The sequence below is a fragment of the Leptodactylus fuscus genome, chromosome 2, assembly GCF_031893055.1.
Source record: "Leptodactylus fuscus isolate aLepFus1 chromosome 2, aLepFus1.hap2, whole genome shotgun sequence".
NCBI classification, from domain to species: domain Eukaryota; kingdom Metazoa; phylum Chordata; class Amphibia; order Anura; family Leptodactylidae; genus Leptodactylus; species Leptodactylus fuscus.
In genome coordinates, this window is record NC_134266.1 from 190,570,903 (window position 1) to 190,595,209 (window position 24,307).

At 42.7% G+C, this 24,307-nt stretch overlaps 2 protein-coding genes across 2 annotated transcripts in view; both read right to left on the reverse strand.

Annotated features, from left to right (window-relative positions):
- The window catches only part of IPO5 (importin 5), a 35,198-nt gene extending 32,077 nt beyond the window's left edge, over positions 1–3,121 (reverse strand). Inside the window, exon 1 of the mRNA XM_075265326.1 lies at positions 2,915–3,121. Within this exon, the coding sequence (XP_075121427.1) occupies positions 2,915–3,115 (201 nt within the window). The 5' untranslated portion in view covers positions 3,116–3,121. The remainder of the gene's footprint in view (positions 1–2,914) is intronic.
- A 4,720-nt stretch (positions 3,122–7,841) lies between these two features.
- On the reverse strand, positions 7,842–21,253 carry LOC142193821 (DNA dC->dU-editing enzyme APOBEC-3C-like). Its single transcript, XM_075262832.1, has 4 exons — positions 21,197–21,253; positions 16,120–16,679; positions 14,127–14,172; positions 7,842–8,567 (listed from the first exon to the last, which is right to left on the reverse strand). The coding sequence occupies exons 2-4, from the start codon at positions 16,666–16,668 to the stop codon at positions 8,371–8,373; spliced, it is 792 nt and encodes a 263-aa protein (XP_075118933.1). The 5' UTR covers positions 16,669–16,679; positions 21,197–21,253; the 3' UTR covers positions 7,842–8,370.
- Positions 21,254–24,307: the final 3,054 nt, after the last annotated feature.

The window sequence follows — 24,307 nt, forward strand, 5'->3', positions numbered from 1 at the left end:
AGGTAAAAAAAAAAAAAAAAAAAAAAAAAGGAACTGAACTCCTAAGAAAGTGAATATGCAACAAGCTCTGCATCCACGTTATTCACTACTGATATCATATAAATTAATATTTTTGAAGTAAGAGTCAGTAACTTTTTTCCAACTCTACAGCCCTGGTGATGTAAGTAAGGTATTGCATTGCTCCTTTACCAATTCTGAACCTGCTTTTAAAAGGTTTTCTTCAGATGATAACCCCTGAGACTGAGGCCACATGTTGAAGAAAAGCTGCATTTTTCGTTGGAGATTTAGATACATTTTTTTAATCCAAAGGCAGGCGTGGATTTAACACAGAGGATAAGTACCCAAGTGCTTTCTTATATTTCCTACACAGGGTTTTTCGCAAGATGTGTCCTCAGCCTTAAATTGGATCTGTAAACAGAAATGAGAATCCCAATGACATACATTATCTGCCAGGCACTGTTTCGCTGAGTATTTTGACGTTTTATCCAAATCTGTTCAGCCATTCCAAAGATATAAGCCATTTTAGTTTTGATACAAATTAAAGTACATTAGCCAAATGGACGGTAACACTGCATGAAATACAGCAGAGACCCCACCCCCAGAGAGAACACAATGTTACTGCCCACTTGGCTACAATACCTTAATTTATCTCAAAACTAAAAGGGCTTATATCTTTGGAATGGATTTTGGAAAGGTTTTAATAAATTAAATGGCCAAATCCTCAGTGTGACCACAACTATCAGATGATATATGTCATGGGGCTCATCAGACCTGGCGACAGGTCCTCTCTAAAGTGTATCCTAAATGTTAGGGGAAAGCTCCTTTAGGTGTCAGAGATTCTTCTAACATACACTGTATGCCATCACCAAGTTCTAGATTATACCCAATTTGTTTCTATACTGTATTTTAGGGAACTGTATTAAAGTTTATATCACTACCATGGGATGTCTCATCAGATTTCTTTTACTCAAGTCCCCATGTAGTCATCAGCTTTTTGCAGGCAGTCTGGCTCTCTAGACCCAGCAGCAAACAGCTGCTTTTGCCACAGAAGGAGACGGCCGGCAGCTCATTCCAAGCAAATGATCACCCATGTAATTTGTGAACAACCAGAGCAGCAGCTTGATGGCTCTTCACGATAACTCAGAGGGGACCCCTCTTATCTATATGCCTTGTCATGCAATCACATGGATTTTTCCAGGAAAACACTTGTCATTCCAATCCACTAGTTACAGCTGACTATTGTATGCATGGAGAGGGCAGAGAAGCAGCTACAATGTCTAACTGTATCCTCAGAGCACATTACATGAAAGACTATATTTAGGCAGCTTACAGTAGAACTCTGATTGGGATGTCATACACAAAGCCTATAGTATTGGTATTACAGCCTGTTGAAGTCTAGGGATTATGCAGCAAATGTAACAATAGCTTACTAGGCATACATTAGAAGATCCCTCTTTAAAGAGGAACTTCCATGTCCTCTGAAATAGGGCATGTCATATACTGCTGCAAAGCCAACAGTGCATTCAGCTACATGCTCCAGTTCTAGAGATATTGGTATCTTTTGTTATAGCTACCAATAACACTGAACTGTCAGAAAGGCTGACCAGTAACACTCCCCTAACAAGTCTACATAAGTGTACGGCCGTGCAGGGCGACAATGCTGAGCTGATAGGCGGGACCCTCTAACAGTGCACTGACACATATCTCTGGCACTGGGGTAGATACCTGAAAAATTGAAGATGATCTGAACTCAGCGAAGCACTGGTTTTATAACGGTACATGACATTGACATGACCTTTCACATCCTCAGAGATAAGGGTCTCTTTAAACAGAACCTGTCACCTGGAGATGCAACCTGATCACCAGACATAGTGATATGTAGTCTTGTGGGAAAAGACTTTGCATAACTTGTCATTTTCTAAGAAACTCTCTGCTCTATGTAAAGAAGTGATTGATAGCTTTCCCTCTATGCTATCACTGACAGGACCGCCTCCTTGACTCTTAAGTGACAGACTACAAACTGTTTCCACAAAATTCTATCAACCTGCTCATCTTGTGCATTAGGCTACATTATCCATGTGTCAGGTTCCCCTTTAAGGATCACATACGAAAGTGGGTCCAAAGTTGGAACATTTCATTGTAGGGTGGGATGTATGCTTGTGACCAAACTGGGAGCGATCTGACATCAGTATGGGAATCTTGGCAGCCGTCATCAACTTCCTGAGACCATGATGACACACTTAGAGCCTGTATATAATATATATACATACACCCCTCTGTAGGATCCATAATCATTACAGAGTACAGTTTATTGGGTAGGAGGTAAATCTAAATTGTACCATTATTGTCTTCCTGTCAGATACTACCCATCACATGTCCATAGCCCCCATCATTTCTGACATGGGGAATCCTACAGGCTGTGTGAGGTATGGCCCTAGTCATTACTGTGTATGAGGACTCCCCAGATCCTAGAGCTTCTGGGTGGGGGAGGGAGAACACTAATCCGACCACTAGGCAACAAGTCACGTTTATTAGTTGAACTTTCCGTAGACTTTCTGGCACTTCTAGTCATGTCTGGTCGCCCAGTGACGGCTAAGGAGTTAATCTAGCACGGAGCAGATGCCAGGAGCCGGTACGGATGAAGTCAGGGCGTCAGAAAGTTCCTGAGCCCGGCGATGATGGAGTCACAGCCGCAGCACGGAGCGGCAGCTGGAGCCATGTGTCATCACACCGGCTGACTTCACAGGCTCATCCCTCCACACAGCTGACGAGGCTGGGAAGAGCCGGTGTCTGGCGGAGCAGCAGAGGAAGCGCCGCTCTCTGATAACACGTGGGCCGCGTCTGGGACATGAGGAGACGGAGACTAGCACAGGACCCGCATCGCCGCACACATCCTCCCCCCGGCCCCGCTCACCTCGGCCTGCTTCCTAGTGCCGTTGTCCGGGCTCAGCAGGTTCTGGAGGAGCAGGTAGAATTGCTGCTGCTCGGCCGCCATGTCCACACACGGGGAGAGAGCGAGAGAGAGGGCGCGACACTGAGCGCGGGCCGGAGTGCTGCCTGCCGGGGGGCGGGGCCACGGAGGAGGGACACTGGCCAGGCCGCGCTCTGACCTCATACGCCCCGCACGCTGGACATTCTCTGGCACGCCATTGGGCCAGATTGGCAGGGGGCGGGGTCTGTGGCGGCTGAAGCCGGCAGGAGGGTTCTGGCGCAGCCGGGGAGACGGTTCTGAAGAGGCAGCCGATTGGTTCTTGTTGGAGCAGCTGGTAGAAGAAGAGGCGGGTCCGTGAGAGGCTGTCAGCTGATGACGTATGTTCTACCAGAGGATGCTGGTACAGTGTGTCATAGGAAGCGCGGCACGGTGGAAAGCGCGGGAGATGTGGCATCCTCTGTCTGTATCTGCAGCACAGCTCCGTGTAGGGCACATGCTATGGACCGGACTGGGAGTGGCGCTGCTTGTATCCGCTGGTCTATGCGTCCTGTACTGATGCCCACTGTGAAACATACACCAGCAAGCACAGAAGTCATTAACATGCTTCTGAAAGGGTTAATTGTTGTGATAAATAATTTAGGGCACCCGGGACAGAAGAGTTAAAGGAGTATAAAGATTTCAGTAATTAAAGGGGTTTTCTGGCCCCAAATGGATTTTTCATACTGATGACCTATCCACATGATACATCATCAGTATGTTCTCCATGGGATGGGGTCCGGCACCTGCACAGATCAGCTGTTCCTACAGCCACCTGAAGCTGCTGTGCTGGACTTGGAGAACATACAGGCATATTAAAGGGGCTCTATCATTCAGAAAACGGGTTTTGAGCTACAGATTTTGTCTTAGGTCCAAGCTCCATCCACATGTTACAGGACACTACTAGTGACGGCTCATAAAGTTTTATGTTTGTGTAATGACAGTAACCTCTATTACAAAATTGTCTGACCACTGTATAAGCAATACCGCCCCTGCTACCTCTTGTGTCACCCCCTCTACCTCATAGATTGTAAGCTCTTGCGAGCAGGGCCCTCAGTCCCATTGTGTGAAATGACTTTCTTTGTAATGCATCTTTCTGTCTGTATTTGAACCCTACAAATTGTACAGCGCTGCGGAATATGTTGGCGCTGTATAAATAAAATGTATTATTATATGTCTGAATAGCCTTTAAAAAGTCAATTAAGGTGCTGGCTCCAGTTCTTCCAAAGACCCCTGTTTTTAGTAAAATAAATCGGTAAAAACAATATGCTAATGCAGCTCACCAAGCACCCTGGGCATTCCCCAGGGCCAGCAAGCACTCCCGCGTCATACCTCAGTAACAACCCTCCGTGGCTTATGCTCTGTTATGCCCTCCTCCTCCTCCATATTTGCTGTACCGCCTACATCCTCTGTTGTTTCGCTCCTTGCGCTTCAAATCCCGTGGATGCGCAGTAACGCTCCGTCCTGATGCATCAATCTATTCAACTAAACTGACATGCTAAGGATAGCGATGTAGTTAAAAGAGGCCATGCGGACATTTCCCAACCGGATTGTCATGGCACTAACCTGGTTGGTTATCGCTGCCTTAGGTGTTGTGTCAGACATTCAAAGTGTTAGTCACATGAAACAGCTAAAGCCCAAAAGGGAGTGAATAATGCACAAAAACAGCGACCTATAGGATTTCTTTCACTACTATCTACATAATGTAAAACAAGTGTGGGAGAATAGCCCGGCGGCAAATTCTTTGCTCTTAGGTCGCCTGCATGGTCCTGTCTTAATTGTTCCCAAAATTCTCCATCCAAAATGCCATCCTTTTTCACCCCAGCCTTTTTCAAAACTTTCTGAGCTAGTTCAGCTACTTCCTTCCCCCTACTCTATTAATTCCAATGGGGTGAACCATATCTTTGTAGGTCCTACCCCCATTCCGGCTGTTAGCTACACAGCCGTTGTCCGGGCCATCTACGGAGAGTTATCGGGGTCTCTTAAGACACGAACTCTGGTCCCGGAAGTACGGAGAGTCACAGAGAGTTATCGGTGTCTGTTAAGACACAAACTCTGGCTCCTTAAATACGGAGAGTCACAGAGAGTTATCGGGGTCTGTTAGGACACAAACTCTAGCTCCAAACTCCTTTCTTTCTGAGGGGAGGGGTCTAGGGCAATTTAACTCTTAAGGATCAAGGGGTGACCAAGGCTTTGGGGAACTCTTGTAAACTTGGATACAAACATATGCCAAGAATATTGCTAACCCCACCATGCAGGCGCCTGTCAAAACCCTCTACAGACAACATATCCCTTCTTAGGGTGCTTCCGTCTGTGTAAAAAAGTACAGGGCACAAGGTGTTATACAATACATGCAGCGACTAACCTCCCATGGACACAGGAACAAGATCACATATGAGCCCAGATAATATAATGGCAAGACAATGGCTTACCTCACAGCGCTGTTTTGTTTGTCTGAGGTCCTCCAGTTCTCGGTCCAAAACGGTCAGTGGGTGGATGGTCACACTATCGGCTGCACATTGAACGACCTTGTGCCCCACGTTGTTGGGCGCCAGAAATGTTAGGGGGCAATCACCCATGGATATGTTGCCATAGGCCAAATCAATAATCAATAAGTTCGAGCGCTCAGGAAACAGACTCAAACACCAGTGTATCTCAAGCAAATGTTTCAGTTTATTGCAGCATCCAGTAGATACTTATTGAAAGTATGATATACTACCGTCGCAGGGTACATGCCCTTACAGGGAGATCTGCTTCCGGGCCTAGTTTTACGACATGCAGACACAACAAGAACTAATAACAGTGTACATCTGCTTCTATTCCCAGCCTCGATATCACTATGCCCTGGCTGGCAGTGCTGACCTAACATCAGCACTATGATCACAGCAAGCTACTATTCTACTATTTTTCAAGAACAAGAATTATTATTATTATTTTAACCCTCATATAAGTATGATGGGGGGTGAGTAGTAGTGTAAATATATATTATTGATAAATGATGTACTTTAGAACATAGGCAGAGGGAGGGTGTTTAGATTAGTGTAGGAATTAGCTTTTATCCCAGACAAACCCTTTAACCTAGTAGTAATGATTCAAGGTTTATGGGTGCCAATCATTTATCAAAGGATTGGACATACAGCCAACATGGCTTCTCACTGTCTCACTGTTTATTTTGTACCGTTATCAACACATTAATCTCTGTACAGCACGTCAAAATGTTTTACCACCATATACAAGCAACTGGAAATATAATTCAATAAAACATGTTCTCTCACTAACTTTATGTCACTGAGGGGTAATTACTCAATAAATATGCAGTCACTGAAGGAGTAATAAAATTAAAACATAACTTTTAATAGTAATGTATAAAAAAGATTCTAAAATCATCCACCAATACACTAACTAATGGTGCTCAGGGATAGAAAGATTAGAGGTATGCCCATACATTATAGGACACACTTTAAGATACATGCCTCCACTAGCCCTGAGTCACCACTAACTACCCCAAAATGAAAGCAGGGGTTAAGTTTGCATGGTCAGTGGCTAAAGTGTTCACCCTGACCTATTTACAAATACGGCTGGGCTATTCCTAGCATCCTAGCCAGAAAAATGTTTAGCAGTAAAAATAATATCCTGCTCTCAGCATATTCCCCTCAACGCGTTTCATAAGCCCTATTACGGGTCAAATCATCAGGAGGGAGTGAAGTACTCGATAGTACTAATCGTAGTGCGGTAAGAACCGCAGTTCCCCCGTCCCGTATGGTAGGACGGAGTACTGGTGTATGCCCAAACAGTACTGTATGCATACACCAGTACTCCGTCCTACCATACGGGACGGGGGAACTGCGGTTCTTACCGCACTACGATTAGTACTATCGAGTACTTCACTCCCTCCTGATGATTTGACCCGTAATAGGGCTTATGAAACGCGTTGAGGGGAATATGCTGAGAGCAGGATATTATTTTTACTGCTAAACATTTTTCTGGCTAGGATGCTAGGAATAGCCCAGCCGTATTTGTAAATAGGTCAGGGTGAACACTTTAGCCACTGACCATGCAAACTTAACCCCTGCTTTCATTTTGGGGTAGTTAGTGGTGACTCAGGGCTAGTGGAGGCATGTATCTTAAAGTGTGTCCTATAATGTATGGGCATACCTCTAATCTTTCTATCCCTGAGCACCATTAGTTAGTGTATTGGTGGATGATTTTAGAATCTTTTTTATACATTACTCTCACTAACTTTAGTACTACCATGTCTTGGGCTTCCATGAAGCTTGAAAAACTACCGTATTTTTCAGACTATAAGACGCACTTTTTTTCCACCCAATATGGGAGGAAAATGTGTGTGCGTCTTATAGTCCGAATGCAGCGTGTGCAGCGTCTGTGTCCTGTCTATGAGGAGCAGCACGGAGAGCAGCACGGTGCCTGCCTGCTCTGCCCCTCTTTCCCTGTCTGTGTCGCGTGTTTGCAGGAGCGAGATATGAGAGGCAGGGAAGTAGGGGCGAGCCAGACAGGTGAAGGAAGCGTGGTTTCAAGCTTGCCGAGAAAACCACGCCTCCTTCTCCCGTCTGGCTCGTCCCTCCTTCACTGCCTCTCAGATCTGGCTCCGGCAATGAAACCACACAGACAGGGAAGGAGGGGCGGGCCAAACGGGAGGAGGAGGCGTGGTTTTCTCGGCAAGCTTGAAACCACGCCTCCTTCACCCGTCTGGCCCGCCCCTACTTCCCTGCCTGTGTGGCTTCATTGCAGAAGCAAGATCTGAGAGGCAGTGAAGGAGGGACGAGCCAGACGGGTGAAAGAGGTGTGTTTTCAAGTTTGCTTAGAAAACCACACCTCCTTCACCCGTCTGGCCCGCCCCTTTTTCTCTTCTTACATAGCTTCACTGCAGGGTGTCTCTTTCCATCCATGGATGAGATTAGATAGAATAGATAGACAGATAGACAGACAGATAGACAGACAGATAGATAGACAGATAGACAGACAGACAGGAGATAGATAGGATAGATTAGATAGATATGTTCAAATCACCCCCATATCCCTACAATACATATAAAACAAAAACATTACTGTGAAACACATACACATTTGGTATCCCTGTGTCCGAAAGCCCCCGGTTCTATTTACATTGGTGAAATATTATATTATTAAATATTTCACCAATTTTTTTTCCTTAATTTTTTTTTTCCCTATTTTCCTCCTCTAAAACCTTAGTGCGTCTTATGGTCCGGTGCGTCTTATAGTCCGAAAAATACGGTAATTTCTCCCATTGGATTCTCTTTAAATATGTCATAAATCATAATGTTTTAATTGTTAAATTAATCAATTGGATTCTCGTACCTAAATGAGTTTGGTGCAATTTATTATATAGCTTGTGTGACATCTTTTTTTAAAAAAAGTTCTGGTTAGTCAAATGGGAGTTTTCGCTTGAATCTCTCTTTGCGGTCCATATCTTTCATCACAGATAACTTTACTGGGGTTTTTGCCTGTAGTTCCTTCTCTTGTTCATCTTTCTTTGGTGTTTGAAGGTCTTTTTGTAGTCTAAGGAATGCGTTGCTCCGGTCACGACTGAGTGACAAATCATCAGAAGCAAGTGATAATGCTTTAAAAAATAAATATATAAAATTAAGAGTTAGTCAACTGGTTAATAATTATTGGCATATCTATGTACATACTTACATCATAAAAAATGAATATTTATTGACATAGGCTCAATTCAGACATTTTTTTATATAGTTGTATTTATTTGATAAAATACACAAAAAGGTATATGAAAACAGAGTATACTGTACTGTATCTATGGTGTTCTGTGTGGGCAGACGTATGACAAAAGTGTGTTTTCTTGGCATATATCTGACAGGTTTACATCTAGATACTGATTTTTTAAAGGGATTCAATCATTAAAATGACATTTTTTTTCTCCCTAACACGTAGGAATAGCCTTAAGAAAGGCTATTCATCTCCTACCTTTAGATGTCTTCTCCACGCCGTTGTTCGGTAGACTTCTGTATGCAAATGAGTTCTCTCACAGCACTGGGGCGGTCCTCAGCACTCAAACAGCATTGGGGGCGTCCCCAATGCTGTGAGAGAAATCTCCAGCTCCGCCTCCATCTTCGCCTGGAACCAGGGGCGGATCCAGGGCTGGCGAGCTGGGCAACCGCCCAGGGCCCCGTGGCCTGGACCTAACAAAACGCAGGTCGGGTCGGTCGGTTAGAGGCGCAAGGCCCTTAAGCTCAACCAGCCCATAAGCAAGCAAAGAGTAAAAGAGTAAGGGTGCCTTCACATGGAGTTGCGCTCCATGCTTTTTGCTACATTTTACACGTGTAAAATGTACTAAGCCATTGAGTTCAATGTTTTTTTTCGTATAATGCGCGTCTTTTTGCGGGCGCAAAAAGACGCGCGCAAAAAGACACGCGTTATACGAAAAAAAACATTGAACTCAATGGCTTACTACATTTTACACATGTATTTTTACACATGTAAAATGGACAAAAAGCACAGAGCGTAACTCCGTGTGAAGGCACCCTGAAAGAGTCTTTTGTTCTCGCGTTTGAGTAGTGCTGTTCATGCATGTAGTAGTGATTGTGTGAGTCGGCGTATGTTTATATACATCTACAATGGCCTCTCGCGATCGTGACGTTGGCAGAAAATATGAATCTGGTAGTGCAAAACTAAAGAAAGTTGAAAAACGCAAAGATGAAGAAAGGAAGCTAAGTGGATCGTTGACTAAATATTTCACAACCTCAGTGGATAAGGAACTTGAACTGTGCAGTGGTACTGGTAGTGAACAACCATCATCGTCAACGAGTCACTCATCTATCAAGAATGATTTCATACCATCCAATCTTCCAAGTGAGAGAGTTTCAGCAGATATCACATTAGACATATGATATCGAGGACAGAAGACGTGGTGTGTCAGTTCCTGAGGTCACTATGTCAGAAACCTTTGTAACCACACATTTGACAATGGAAGAAGATGACGGTGTAGACTTTGACGTAGAAGACGAAAATGCAGAGACCAGCTTGCCCTCCATTGTGAATAACTTTAATGTGAGTGACCCTTTTTATGGCCTAAGGTATTAAACCATTCAGAGCTAACTAGTTAAGAAAGGGCCTGTACAACCTGAAATAGATGTATACCCTTTAACTAACAGAAGACATTTCAATGACACCCACTACACAAAAGTTCTTATAAATGGAGAAAAGCAAGATAGGCGTTGGTTAGTCTATTCTGAATCGAAAGACGCTGTATTCTGTTTTGCTTGCCGTTTATTCCATGATCATTCAAAATCTAATGTTAGTGCTCTTGGCTCTTTCACGGGTGTAAATGACTGGAAACATTTATCAGAGTCACTAAAAAGCCATGAAAACAGCAAATTCCACAAAGAGGGTATGATAAAATGGTTAACTTTTCAAAAGACATTGTCTTCAGGAAATACCATTGATGCTCAAACTCAGGCTCAAGCCGATTTAGAGCAAAAACACTGGAAAGATATCCTGGAGATGTTGCTGGCGATTGTGCAGTTTTTGGCTGGCACAATTTATCATTTCGAGGCCATGAAGAGAGTTTGGTTTTACCAAACTCTAGTGGAAACTTCCTGGATATCGTTAAGCTGATTGCACGGTTTGACCCCATCCTTTGAGAACAATTGCGTCAAGTTATGGATAAATCCATATCTAGAAACCATTACCTGAGCAAAACTACTCAAAATGAGCTTATCGAAGTAATGGCAATACATGTCAGAAATCAAATTGTTGAAAAAATAAAGAAAAACTGATAATTTTCAATAATTCTGGATTGCACTTGAGATATTTCTAGAGTTGAGCAAATGTCCATCATGTTGAGGACAAGAAATCAAGAGTCTGCAGAGATTGAGGAGCACTTTTTAGAATTTGTGGCGGTAGACAAAACTACAGCAGAGAAGTTGACAGAATACAAGGTTACGACAACGGGGCCAACATGCGTGGAGAAAAAAGTGGCGTACAGCAAAGACTCCTAAACTTAAACCCCCTGGCGAGTGTTAATATTTAGATGGGCCACCACGAGCACGAATAACCGCATGCATCCGTCTCCGCATGGAGTCTATAATGTTCTGCAGTGTAGACTCAGGGATTTTGATCCAATTCTCGAGTATCAGGGAGCCCAGGTTATGCAGATTCATTGGGGGTGGTGAGTGACAGCGCAGGTTCCTTTCCAGCACATCCCAGAGATTCTCAATAGGATTCAAATCTGGACTCGGCGGAGGCCAGTCCATATGACTGAAAGAACTATTGTGCTCCTCGAACCACTCCTGCACAATTCTGGCTCGGTGTACGTGTGCATTGTCGTCTTGGAATACTACAGTTCCATCAGGAAAGAAGTGGGCCATAGCGGGATGCACCTGGTCTGCCAGCACTTCCAAATACCCTGCGGATGTCATTCTGTTACTGCAGAGTATTGCCGAACCCAGTCCAAACCAACAGAAGCTGCCCCAGATCATGACACTGCCTCCAGAAGCCTGAACAGTAGGAGCGATGCAAACGGGATCAAGTGTTTCATGTGCTTCTCGTCGCACCCGGACACGACCATCACTCTGGAATAATGTGAAATGTGATTCATCTGACCACATGACCTTTCTCCACTGTTCTAGGGTCCAATCCTTGTGGTCTCTTGCAAATGACAGGCGCCGACGTCTGTTGGTCTCTGTCACCAATGGCTTTCGCCCACACTTTCCATTGTTGGAGGGGGGTTCTCCACCATTTCACCATGCTCGTATGATACGCTGAACAGTTCTCTGTCCGATACCAGTTACTTCGGCTATCTCCTTCGATTTGTCGATTTGTTGGCCTGATGCAATCCAATGACTTGCCCCTTCTGGAAGGCACTAACATCTCTTCCCCTGGTAGCTCTTCCGTTGGTAGACATCGCTTCACATCTTTAATTATGATCTGCACTTGACAGTCTACAGCTCAATTATATATATTCAAGAATATATGCAAATTCCTGTCATGAACAGTTCATAATTATATCAGGGGTGGAACGGTACCTTGTTGCACAATGCGACTTTTTTTTTGGCCAGGCAGTTGTAAATGTTGTATGCCTTCTCTATATTTTAAACACAGCCTATCAAGGAACCTAACATTACTAACTATTTACAAAAACATAATATTCATGTTCATTGAGATTTCGTTTGATAGAGTACAATACTAATTTCTATGGGCTTCGCCGCTAATGATACTTTGGTATGATATATAATGACATATATTTTGGTCCGACTAGATCTGAAGAGATGGTCTCGAGGTACCTACACCTGGTTTGGCCGTTGTGCTATTTATAAAATGAACGTGATGCCTAGACTCCTCTACTTGTTGCAGACTCTGCCAATCCACATCCCTCCTAGTTTTTTCAGGTTACTTTACACGGACCTTGTCCGTTTTGTCTGGCAGGGTAGGCGAGCCAGGTTGGCCCGTTCTATCCTGACTCTTCCGAAACAGTGGGGGGCCCTGGGTCTCCTTGATCCTCGCCGCTATTATGAGGCCGCCCTCCTACAAAGAGTTATAGACTGGTGTCGTCACTCCCCCTTCAAGCAATGGATCTCCCTGGAATGCTCTTTCTCGCGTCTCCTGCTGCACTTGCTCCCATGGTTGAACGCGGTTGCCCCCTCCTCTGTCTCTACGCACCCGACTATCGGCCCCACCCTTAAACTGTGCAGGTCGCTACTTAGAAAGGACTGTCTCTCTCCCTCTCCTTCTCCCCTTTTCCCTATCCTAGGTAATCCGGCCTTTCCGGCGGGCCTCTCCCCTGGTCCGTTCAGGTCCTGGTCTGATGCGGGTGTGCAAAGAGCTCTCCATTTCCGTTCTGATGGCTCCTGGTGTGCTCTCGGGGACGTGCCTACAGTTCGTGACCTCCCACCTCTTGACCCCTGGAGGAAGCTGCAGCTTTCCCACTTCCTTTCTTCTCTGAATGATCCGGAGGCCTTTGACAGGCCTCTCACGGGATTTGAGAAGGCCTGTTTGGGTTCCGGCCTCCTCCGTCACTCTCTTTCGGAGCTCTATCTGCTCTTGGTCTCCCCTCCTCCTGGCCACAGACCCCCTTTCTAGCTAAATGGGAGTCTGACCTTGGCCTCTCTTTTTCAGATGCGGACTGTGTCAGGATCCTGGAGCTCGCCCACAAAAGCTCGGTGACCTGTAAGTTTCAGGAGGCGGGCTACAAGATTCTCACCAGATGGTATCATGTTCCGTCCCTACTACATAAGTTTTTTCCCGCTACCTCTTCACTTTGCTGGCGCTGTGGTCTGGAGGAGGGGACCCTCCTACATGTCTTTTGGAACTGTCCAAGCCTGAGGGACTTCTGTGATGGTGTTCACCGCTTGACTTCTCAAATTTTTCAAACCTCCCTTCCCAATACTCCAGCCTGCTTTCTACTACACCTCTCTAATATTCCCCGCCGGGCCTACCGCCGTTCGGAGATTCGCCACCTGATTAATGCCGCCAGGGCCTGTATCCCGGCCCTTTGGAAATCTCCCAGCCCTCCCTCACTGCGCCATTGGCTCCACAAGGTGGAGGACATCCAATCAATGGAGGACCTCACGGCGTCTCTTCGAGACAAGTATGAGACCTTCTTGAGGACTTGGACCCCGTGGATTCTATTCCAGGGTTCCCAGCAGTACAGGGACCTGATGGGTCAACCTTGAGTCCTGGTTTTGATCCCGGTTCCCCCCCCTCCCCCCCCTTTTTCTTCTTTTCCTCTCGTCCCCCCCCCCCCTTAGTCCCCCCTCCCCCTCTTCTGTGCTGTTTTCCCCTTGGGTTTAGTTGTGTGTTGATGATGCCTCTTTTGGCCTCCTGGTTCTCGGGAGGTCCAATCTCGGTACTTTTTGCTTCATTTTACATTTTGGGCCTTGTTGTTATTTTTGGCCCTCCTTGTCCTGTTTTTTTATATGTTTGTTTTCGCAAACGATTTCCTCTTTTGTCTATGTTTGTTTATAAATAAAGAATTTATAAAAAAAAAAAAAAGACATATATTTTGCGTATGACACTTTTATACCACTCAGTTTGTAACCATGAAAAAACAAAACTTTTATAATAAAAAATACAGATGCACCCCATGAGTGAGCTGTGGAGACTGTATTTGACACCCCTTAACATTTATCAGTACAGTAGATAATCTGACTGCTATACATACCTAAATCCAGTCCTTTTCTTCTGAATAAATAATTATCTTCAAATTCCTGAAGTTCAAAAATATCAAGTTCAATTACCATTTGGATAGAAATTTATCTACAGTTCTTAAGATAACTTATGTCAATTATATATCTGAATAGGTTAGATTAGATTTTTTTTGTGTGTGTGTTGAAATGAGGTTGTCTGACCATTCTGGGTGCTATATTAGGGCATATAGATGTTATTGAATGGGGTCCTCTGACAGGGACTCCCACCTATTAGTCAGTGGAGTTAATATCAAATCTTGCATAACAGATTGTGAAACTGCTGTGCTACCAAGGCCACCTCTAATAGTGTTGCCTAAACAGATTCTATAGATTCTATATTCTTTGGGAATGAAGACTTTGCTATGAGAAGTCTGCCAGTTCATTACCTCCTGAGATGTTCCCAGTGTTAGTAGTAGCAGCTGACCAGACAGTTCAGAACAATAGTGCACCACACCAAAAATATCAGATAGCCTGTATTTAGAATACACGGTTTAACATCAGGGCAAGCAGAATACATGCACAGACTAAAAACAGACAGGAGTTCAGGATTGGTAGCAGTAGCAAATCAGAAACAGAGCAGAACCTACAGGTAGACTGGGTCTAGAGCAAGAATCCATAGCAGGACATGAGGACAAGTAGTGGACAGTGGTAGCCCAAAGTACACAGAGATACAGAAAAACCGCAAGGTCATACTTGTCAGAATCAGAAATACCAGGGTCATAGATGGCAGAGGCACAAACATGGCAGAAACCTAAGGCCACTCATAAAGAACACAAATACGCATGTCACATAGCAGACAGAGACTAATTCAGACATGATAGACAGAAGAACATGCATATAGACAAGACAGAAAGAAGGATATTTGTATCCAAAGAATTACAGACATGACTACCGTATGTCATTAAACAGAACTCAGACTGACAGAGAGGTGGATAGCCTGCATGTATTATTATTATTATTATTATTATTATTATTTATTTATATAGCACCATTAATTCCATGGTGCTTTACATTTGGGGAATCATCCAAACAATAGATCACGAAACAGGCAACTGAAGCCAGTATCAGCCAGAGTGTGCCTAGAGAAGCAGACTTACATACAGACAGAAAGATATTGTCTGAAGGAAGCTTACAGATGGTATCTAATCCTTAAAGGGGTTTTACAGGATAAATCTACCTTCAAGCTATTACTTTCCACCCTATATCATTTGAATTTTACACTGGGAAGGGGGAGGGGGGTCTGGTGACATTTTTCTAGGGTCTGGTGACATTACGGGGAAATTTCCCCTCACGGCATTGGATGTTACGTACTGTAAGCAGACCATATACACATGTGCACCCTAGCTAGGGAAACGGGAAGGAGGGGTGTGTGAGAAAGGGAGGGGGAGTGAATCAGCTCTGAGTGCAGCCCAAGAAATCATCTGAGTTGTAGGAAAGGCACAGAACAGGAAGATGCAGAAGTAAACAAATGCAGATGATGCCAGGAGCTCCTACAGAACTCAAAACACTGCTAAAGGTAATTGAGTGCACTTATTAACCTATTAATAGCACTAACAGACCTTTTTGGAAAATTCATTTTTTTCCCAGAAAACCCCTTTAAAGTGACAGGAGCGCACATAGATGTAGCCAAGCAGATAGGTCTGCTGGGAAAGGCATTACACCTTCAAGCACAGTGTGCCAGTGTTACATTTGGCTGTCAAAGTATTATAATATATATATATATATATATATATATATATATATATATATATGTATACATTATATTCATTGATATGATTTATATTAATGATATTTAGATAATTGTGTATACTTGGCTTCTGAGCTGAAATTTAGCAAAGGGTGTATAATCTTTGAGAGCTACCTACTTTTATCTTCTTCAGGTACATATTTTGGGACTTGTGTTCATGGTAGACATCTTAGCACTGTTACCACTGTGCTACTGCTACTCACACACATGCAGAACTCTACCTCATTCCATAGATGGTCCAGATCAATTGCATTCCTTTCACACCGAACATCTAAGTCTTCACATGGTTGGAAATCTTCTTTTGGGTCAACAAAAAGATAAAAGCATGCTTTATAATCTTCAAGATCCATCATTTTAATTTGCACTCCATACTTTTTCAGAATTTTTAAACTGATTTTGTTGTCGTAATCATGAAAGTTGTAGAATTTGGAAATATTAAAATTCATGATTATTTTCTCTTTGCTGTTAATGAGAAATTTGCATATTTCTTCACAGCAGTTAAGGCAGGGACTGTAGGTTGTGTATAATGTAATTTTATACTGTGTATCTTTTTTAGTAGGCGTTGATCCCAAAAATTGGGCAAGTTCCCTTAAAAAAATGATCTCCGCGTGATCTCCTCCTGGTTTATTATATAAATAACCCCAGAGCTTCCATGGTGGTTTCTTGTCCTCCAGGCTAAAGCACACTAATGTTTTTTTCACCAAATCCACGGTATTAAAGTTATCATTAAATTCTTCTTCTGATAAAAATTTTCTGATGAATATTGTCATGTCTATTGTAACTGCAAAAAAATTTAAATTTAAATTCAATATATGTCAATAAAACTGTACATTTAGAAAACTATCCTTCAACTTTTTTGTAGCATAGAAACTGTTTGGTGCATTTCAGACTGATATTGAGAGACAAATGTTATGGTTTGTATAATAAAAAGTTATACAATTTTCCAATATACTTTCTATATCTATTCTTCATGGTTTTCTAGCCCTCAGCTTGCTGTCATTCTGTTACTTCCAGTAGATAAAAGTCTGTGATATACCGTCCATGGTCATGTGATGTACAGTCCATGGTCATGTGACGAGTACGCAGGTGCCGCTCATTATAGTCACAGCACAATAATCAGACATTAGAGATGAGTAAGTACTGTTCGGATCAGCCGATCCGAACAGCACGCTCGCATAAAAATGAATGGATGTAGCCGGCACGCGGGGGGTTAAGCGCGCCGGCTACGTCCAAGCGGAAGTACCAGGTGCATCCATTCATTTCTATGGAGCGTGCTGTTCGGATCGGCTGATCCGAACAGTACTCGCTCATCTCTATCAGACATCTTCCGGGCAATTAGCTATACACCTGTGTCCATCACATGACCATGGATCGTAAATCACATGACCATGGTCAGACTTTTATCCACTAGAAGTAACAGAATGAATGACAGTAAGCAGAGATCTAGAAAACCGCGAGGAATAGATACAGGAAGTACAGTATATTGGAAAATTGTACAACTTTCAATATACAAACCATAACATTTGTCTCTCAATATTGGTCTGAAAGTGGCCAACCCCTTTAAGGTGAAATTGGGCCAGATGGCTACATACTATGATTTTGGGTATTGTTAATGAGTTTCTATATGTACAGGGTGGGCCATAAGTATGGATACACTCAGATAAAATGGAAGTGGTTGCTCATATCACCTTACTGTATGTGACATATTAGTACATGGGAGGGGGGAAACATTTGAGGCCGGGTGACGCTCATGGCAGCCATCTGCAAAGCTGCCATTTTGGATTCAACTTTTACTTTTTTCAATGGGAAGGGGGTCATGTGACACATCAAACACATGGAGAATTGCACAATGAAAACAATGGTGTGCTCTTTTTTAATGTAGCTTTATTCATTACATTCAGTCATGGCCATAAGTGTTGGCACCCCTGAAATTTTTCCAGAAAATGAAATATTTCTCCCAGAAAATTATTACAATTACACGCGTTTTGTTATACACATGTTTATTTCCTTTATGAGTTTTAGAACAACATAAAACACTGAAATTTTTTTTATCTAACTTCAAGGAAAACTCCAAAAATGGGTCAGACAAAATTATACCCTCAACTCAATATTTTCTTGCACAGTCTTTGAAAATAACTTATTGCTTCTTACACCTCTCAACTGGATTTTTGGACCACTCTTCTTTTACAAACTGCACCAGGTCTCTCATATTTGAAGGGTGCCTTCTCCCAACAGAAATTTTAAGATCTCTCCACAAGTGTTCAATGGGATTTAGATCTGGACTCATTGCTGGACACTTCAGAACTATCCAGCACTTTGTTTCCACCCATTTAGCTTTTTTATGTCTCTGTGTCAGTAATGGGGTCCCCCTGAGTCCTTGCCATATTGTTTCATTTCATTCAAATGTCGGTGGATGGATAGTTCACGGTGATACTGTTGAGGAAGGACAGCTCAAATTTCTTTGGAACTTGATAGGGGCTGCTTATCCACCATTCAGACAATCCTATATTGCAACCTTTCATCAATTTTTCTATTCCGTTCATGTCCAGGGAGATTAGCTACAGTGCCATGGGGTTTAAACGTCTTGATTATGTTGCACACCATGAACAAAGGTACATCAAGATCTCTGGAGATGGACTTGTAATCTTGAGGTTGTTGATATTTTTCCACAAGTTTGATTCTCAAGTCCTTAGACTTCTCTTCTCTTTTTGTTCTCTATGCTTAGTTTGGCACACGTAGACACATAATACAAAGATTGAGTCAACTTCTTTCCTTTTTATCTGGTTCCATCGTATGGTTTTTATATGATGCAAGTTTGAACAAGTATCAAGTGCTTGATACAAAGTTATTTGCCCGCAATTTTGAAAAAGTACCAACAATTTTGTCCGGGCCATTTTTAGAGTTTTGTGTGAAATTATGTCCAATTTGCCTTTTTTGCCTCTGTTTTTTGTGTTGTTCCAATACACACAAAAGAAATAAACATGCGTATAACAAAACGTGTAATTACAATAATTTTCTGGCAGAGATATTTAATTTTCTGGAAACATTTCAGGGGTGACCACAATTGCAGCCATGACTGTATATGCTTTTGTTGTTTCTAGGACTATGCACATTATTAGTTTATAGGACTACTTTTCTGTTTCTGCGAGATCTTATTTTTAATAATAATTAAAGATGAGCGAGTACTGTTCGGATCAGCCGATCCGAACAGCACGCTCCATAGAAATGAATGGATGCACCTGGTACTTCCGCTTTGACGCTTACCCCCCCCCGCGCGTGCCGGCTACGTCCATTCATTTCTATGTGAGCGTGCTGTTCGGATCGGCTGATCCGAACAGTACTCGCTCATCTCTAATAATAATTATTTTTAACAATGTGATGAAGGGTATGGACATAATATTATGTTATATTTTTACTTAAATTAACCATGTAATGAGAAATCTGGGTAGATTTGGGTCAAATCAAAATATGATAGTTACATTGGAATTCAATAAGGATTGCTATAGAGATATCGATGTATCTAATGTTGTAGGGCTATTGTTTATATAGTGTTTGATAAGAAAATGGTAAGTGTATGATGAGAGGTTTTTCTTTTTTTTCTTTATAGTTCACTGTTGATTTTTAAAATATTGATTTAGTGAAGCGGCAAAACGTGTTGGTGCGTGATATGTTTGCTCAGTATGCATCTTTTTTTTCCTTGTGTCCTTCATTACTATATTTCTACATGTATAGCTGGGTAAAGGTTGCTTTTGCCTATCAATGTATATACAGAGTAAAGTTGTGATAAAAAGTTTACATACCCTGGCATTTTTTTTTTTTTTTTTTTTGGGGGGGGGGGGGGTTGCCCTTTTTTCAGAGAATATGAATGATAACACAAAACCTTTTTCTCCACTCATGGTTAGTGGTTGGTTGGAGCCATTTATTGTCAGACTTCTGTGTTTTCTCTTTTTAAATCATAATGAAAACCAAAAACATCTGGGCCACCTGCTACAGACTCTTTCCACTTCCATCCTGGAATTCTTTCTGATTTTTTTTCTGCACAATTCGCTCCTCCTGGAGGGTCTGTCCTCTTCTATAGTTCATCCTTGGTTGAGAGCGGGTCTTTTTTACTTAGCAGACATAGTTGATATGTTGACATTGGAGCTCAGGCCTTTTGACTACCTTTCAGGGGAGATGAATATTCCCCAGACTGAGTGGCTCCATTATTGTCAAGTCACCCACTTTACATTCACTCTGCTTGGTTCCTGAAAGTCTTCCCCACTACGGTTTTACCGCCCCAGCACTTGCCTGTCCCGATTTCAGCTGAATACATAGGCAATTAAAGCAGGAGCTGTGAGCTCAGCTCCTGCTTTAACGCTGCGGCCCGGCTTGCGTGTTTAGACGCGATGTGATGACGTCATCGCGCCTACAACTATGTGAGTGGAGTGAGAGAGCGGAGAGAGGAGCGTCGGGGGAGCGATGGAAGGTGAGTGTAAGTGTTTGTTTTGTATTAAATATTAAGGTGGAACATAATGAAGGCGACTCCCCCGCCTCCTTTACAAGGGCGCCAACTGAGGCTCTGTCGCCCAAGGGCCCATAAAAACCTGGAGTCGGCCCTGGGTTTAGTATTTTGTTATTGAAGTATAATGCAAACAGAACATTTTGTGTATTTCTTAAGCAGGGTTCATACTAGCGTCGGTGTCCGATACTAATGTCCGTGCCAAATCTTGCGCGGACATTAGCATCGGACACTAGCTGTGTCCGTTACATTTTGCATTATAGGGTTTAGCTGTCCGCTATTGGACAGCTTTGTGAACAGACACTTAAGGACAGGCATGGACAGTAAAGGACACTGCATGTTGTCTGATTTAAAATAATGCAAAATGATTATAGCTAGTGATGCTAATGTCCACGCAAGATTTTCCACGGACATTAGCATCTGACACTAGCTGTCGGAAACCGACACTAGTGTGAACCCTGCTTTATAGTGGACAATTAGACAATTACAATTACATACCATATATACTGTATAACATATACATTTTATAGACCCTAAGTCTGATAAGTCTGATATCTTTTTTTTTCCCACAAGAATTTAAGTGCAGAATTTTTGTCAGACCAGTGGCTGTCTTTCAACGTGAACATCCTTTAACAGGAAGCAAAGCTTACTGTAAAACAGAGCTCTGATATTGTTTCCAAACAGAGACGATTTTTTTTATTCTCAAGTCTTTTTCTTTTCACTGTCTATTATTGTAGTAGCAATTGAAAAACATCTAGTAAAAATGTAACATATTAAAAGTAAAAATAGCTTGTTTTTACCTTGTTTATGTAACCAGCAGTCCACTGTGCTGAGTTCTCGGATACACCCACATTTCGTGCATGCGTACATAAAGAGCTAGAAATGAAAGTGAAAGAAATTTAACTCCTTACTGTTCATTAGTAAGCCTGAAATTTCAATGTGTTTTAAAACATTCCCAGGGTAAATATATAAAATCTATTGTTCGGGTTTCCATTTGGGGGGAAGGGGGGTCTGCTTGGGGACCCCCCCCCCCAAACAGAAACCTAATCCGCTTGAAAAGGCAGTTACCATTGGAAACCCATGGACCCCATAGACTATAATGGGCTTTGCTTTGGGTTTCTGCAAGGTTTGTGCTTGAAAAGGGTGGAAAAATGTGGAGAGAGAAGTTCAGCTTGCAGGACTTTTCTTTCTGCATTTTTAAAGCGGAATGGAGAACGGAATCCCTGAGCAGAGAATGGGCACACGTCTGAACCTAGCTGTAGTAGCAAAATTCAATTTATAACCTGTCTTAGAAAAAAGTGAGCTAAAATCTGGTTATTTAATTGGTTGGTTAGTAAGTGGAACATTTCCATTTGTTGCATTTACACAAGGGCTGGAATACATTTGCTTACGCGCCATTTCATTTTTTTCCATATGTTCCGTATGCAATGATGTTTGAACCATAAAAAGCAAAATATGAGTCAAGTGGTGCCAATAAACAAAAGGTGACAGAATTGAACAAAAAAATATGCAAATGTATTTCCCAGGATGTAAATAGGGAAACAGTGCCTCAATATGCTGCCCTCTACTTGGCAAAATCCCGCATCATTGCAATTAAAGGCTTGTTGAAAAGTCGGGCATAATGATCAAGGGAGCTGCTTCCAATAGAGGGCAGAATACAGAGGCACTGTTTCCCTATTTACATCCTGGGAAACACATTTGCATATTCTTCCCACAATCCCCCACAGTGGAGCGAAAATGGCTTTATAAGACTCCACACACCTACATGGTGGTCTCTCCCTAAGGAGTGACAATATCCCTTTAATCTGGTCTAGAAGTCTCTCACATCTGCCAAGTCAGTTCACCCTAGACTGTGCTGATGAGAACCAAAAAGATCGAAACGGCGCCGTCCACAGTTGGGATGATACTGACTTGGTAAAATCCCGCATCATTTCAATTAAAGACTTGTTGAAAAGGGCAACACAGTGGCTCAGTGGTTAGCACTGCAGCCTTTCAGCGCTGGGTTCAAATCCCGCCAGCAACAACTTCTGCAAGGAGTTTGTATGTTCTCCCTGTGTTTGCGTGGATTTCATCCCATTCTACAAAAACATACTGATAGGACAAAAAAAAAAAGTACATTGTGATCCCTATATGGGGTTCACAATCTACATTTCAAAAAAAATGATGTTCAAGGGAGCTGCTTCCAATAGAGGGCAGCATACTGAGGCACTGTTTCCCTATTTACATTCTGGGAAACACATTTTCATATTCTTCCCACAATCCCCCACAGTGGTGCAAAAATGGCTTTATAAGACTCCACACACCTACATGGTGGTCTCTCCCTAAGGAGTGACAATATCCCCTTAATCAGAATTGAACAGAACAATTACAATATTCCAAATATAATATATTAAAGGGGCTCTATCAGCAAAACTATGCCGTATGAGCCCCACATATGCCTGAATAGCCTTTAAAAAGGCTACTCAGGCACTGCTAATCTTATTTTAAAAGCTCCGCCTGTTTTTTTTTTGTTTTGTACTGGGTTTCACGGAATGAGATACATGTGGATGACTTAGCAGCACGGGACCAAATGACCTGCCATTGACTGTGTGAGATCTGCCTACCCAAGGCATCCGACCATTTAGTCATATAACAATGGGAAATTGAAGGCCGCCCCTCAGGAGAGGAGAGAAGCCTGTAAATGGTTGAGATGAGGCCTGCTGTAGAAGAGCCTTCTCTACACACTCTCTCAAAGAAAGTAGGTGTCGAAACAGTGAGAGAGCCAAACTGGGAGAAAACAAAGTGGGCAGCTCCACCCGTTTTTAAATACAGTAATACCCTAAAAATGACTATTAAAATCATACCCGTGCACGGTGGGTGGTTCGTGCACTGGTAGACGTCATCTTGCTGTCACGCCTTCCTCTTCTTTCTTCTTCCAGCGACGTCCTCCTTTCCTCGCTCTTCCATGCCTTAATCTTCTTTTCTTCCATTCAAATCCCGTGTGTGCGCAGTACTGCTCCCTCTGGAGCGCAACTTCGCACGTTCCGGCGCCATGTTTGTCGTAGTTCTAAGTTCCCCTTAGAACTACGCAAGTGTACTGCACATGCGCAGTACGCTCACAAACTTCTTCATTCTGGAAGAAAAGAAGATCAAGGCGTGGAAGAGCGAGGACAGGAGGACGTCACTGGAAAAGAAAGAAGAGGAAGGCGTGACAGCAAGCTGACGTCATACAGTGCACGAACCGCCCACTGTGCACGGGTAAGTATGATTTTAATAATTGTTTTTAGGGTATTAAAAACGATAACCTATGCATAGGATAGGTCATCAATAAGTCCTCAGTAGCAGATCAACAGATCCATAGGATAAGCCATAAACAGCAAATCATAAGCTGCCCAACTGTCTTGTTGATCATCTGTTTGCTGGACATGCAGTGTGTCAAACTTATCCAGCCCTGTACACTGCATAAATGGAGAAAAACGTTCCTGGGTGCTACACAGTAGAAAGAAATAAAGATCACAGTTTTAAAAAGGTACTTGGATCTCTAAGTGTTATACAGTCCTATGAAAAAGTTTGGGCACCCCTATTAATCTTAATCATTTTTAGTTCTAAATATTTTGGTGTTTGCAACAGCCATTTCAGTTTGATATATCTAATAACTGATGGACACAGTAATATTTCTGGATTGAAATGAGGTTTATTGTACTAACAGAAAATGTGCAATATGTATTAAACCAAAATTTGACCGGTGTAAAAGTATGGGCACCTCAACAGAAAAGTGACATTAAAATTTAGTAGATCCTCCTTTTGCAAAGATAACAGCCTCTAGTTGCTTCCTGTAGCTTTTAATCAGTTCCTGGATCCTGGATGAAGGTATTTTGGACCATTCCTCTTTACAAAACAATTCAAGTTCAGTTAAGTTTGATGGTCGCCGA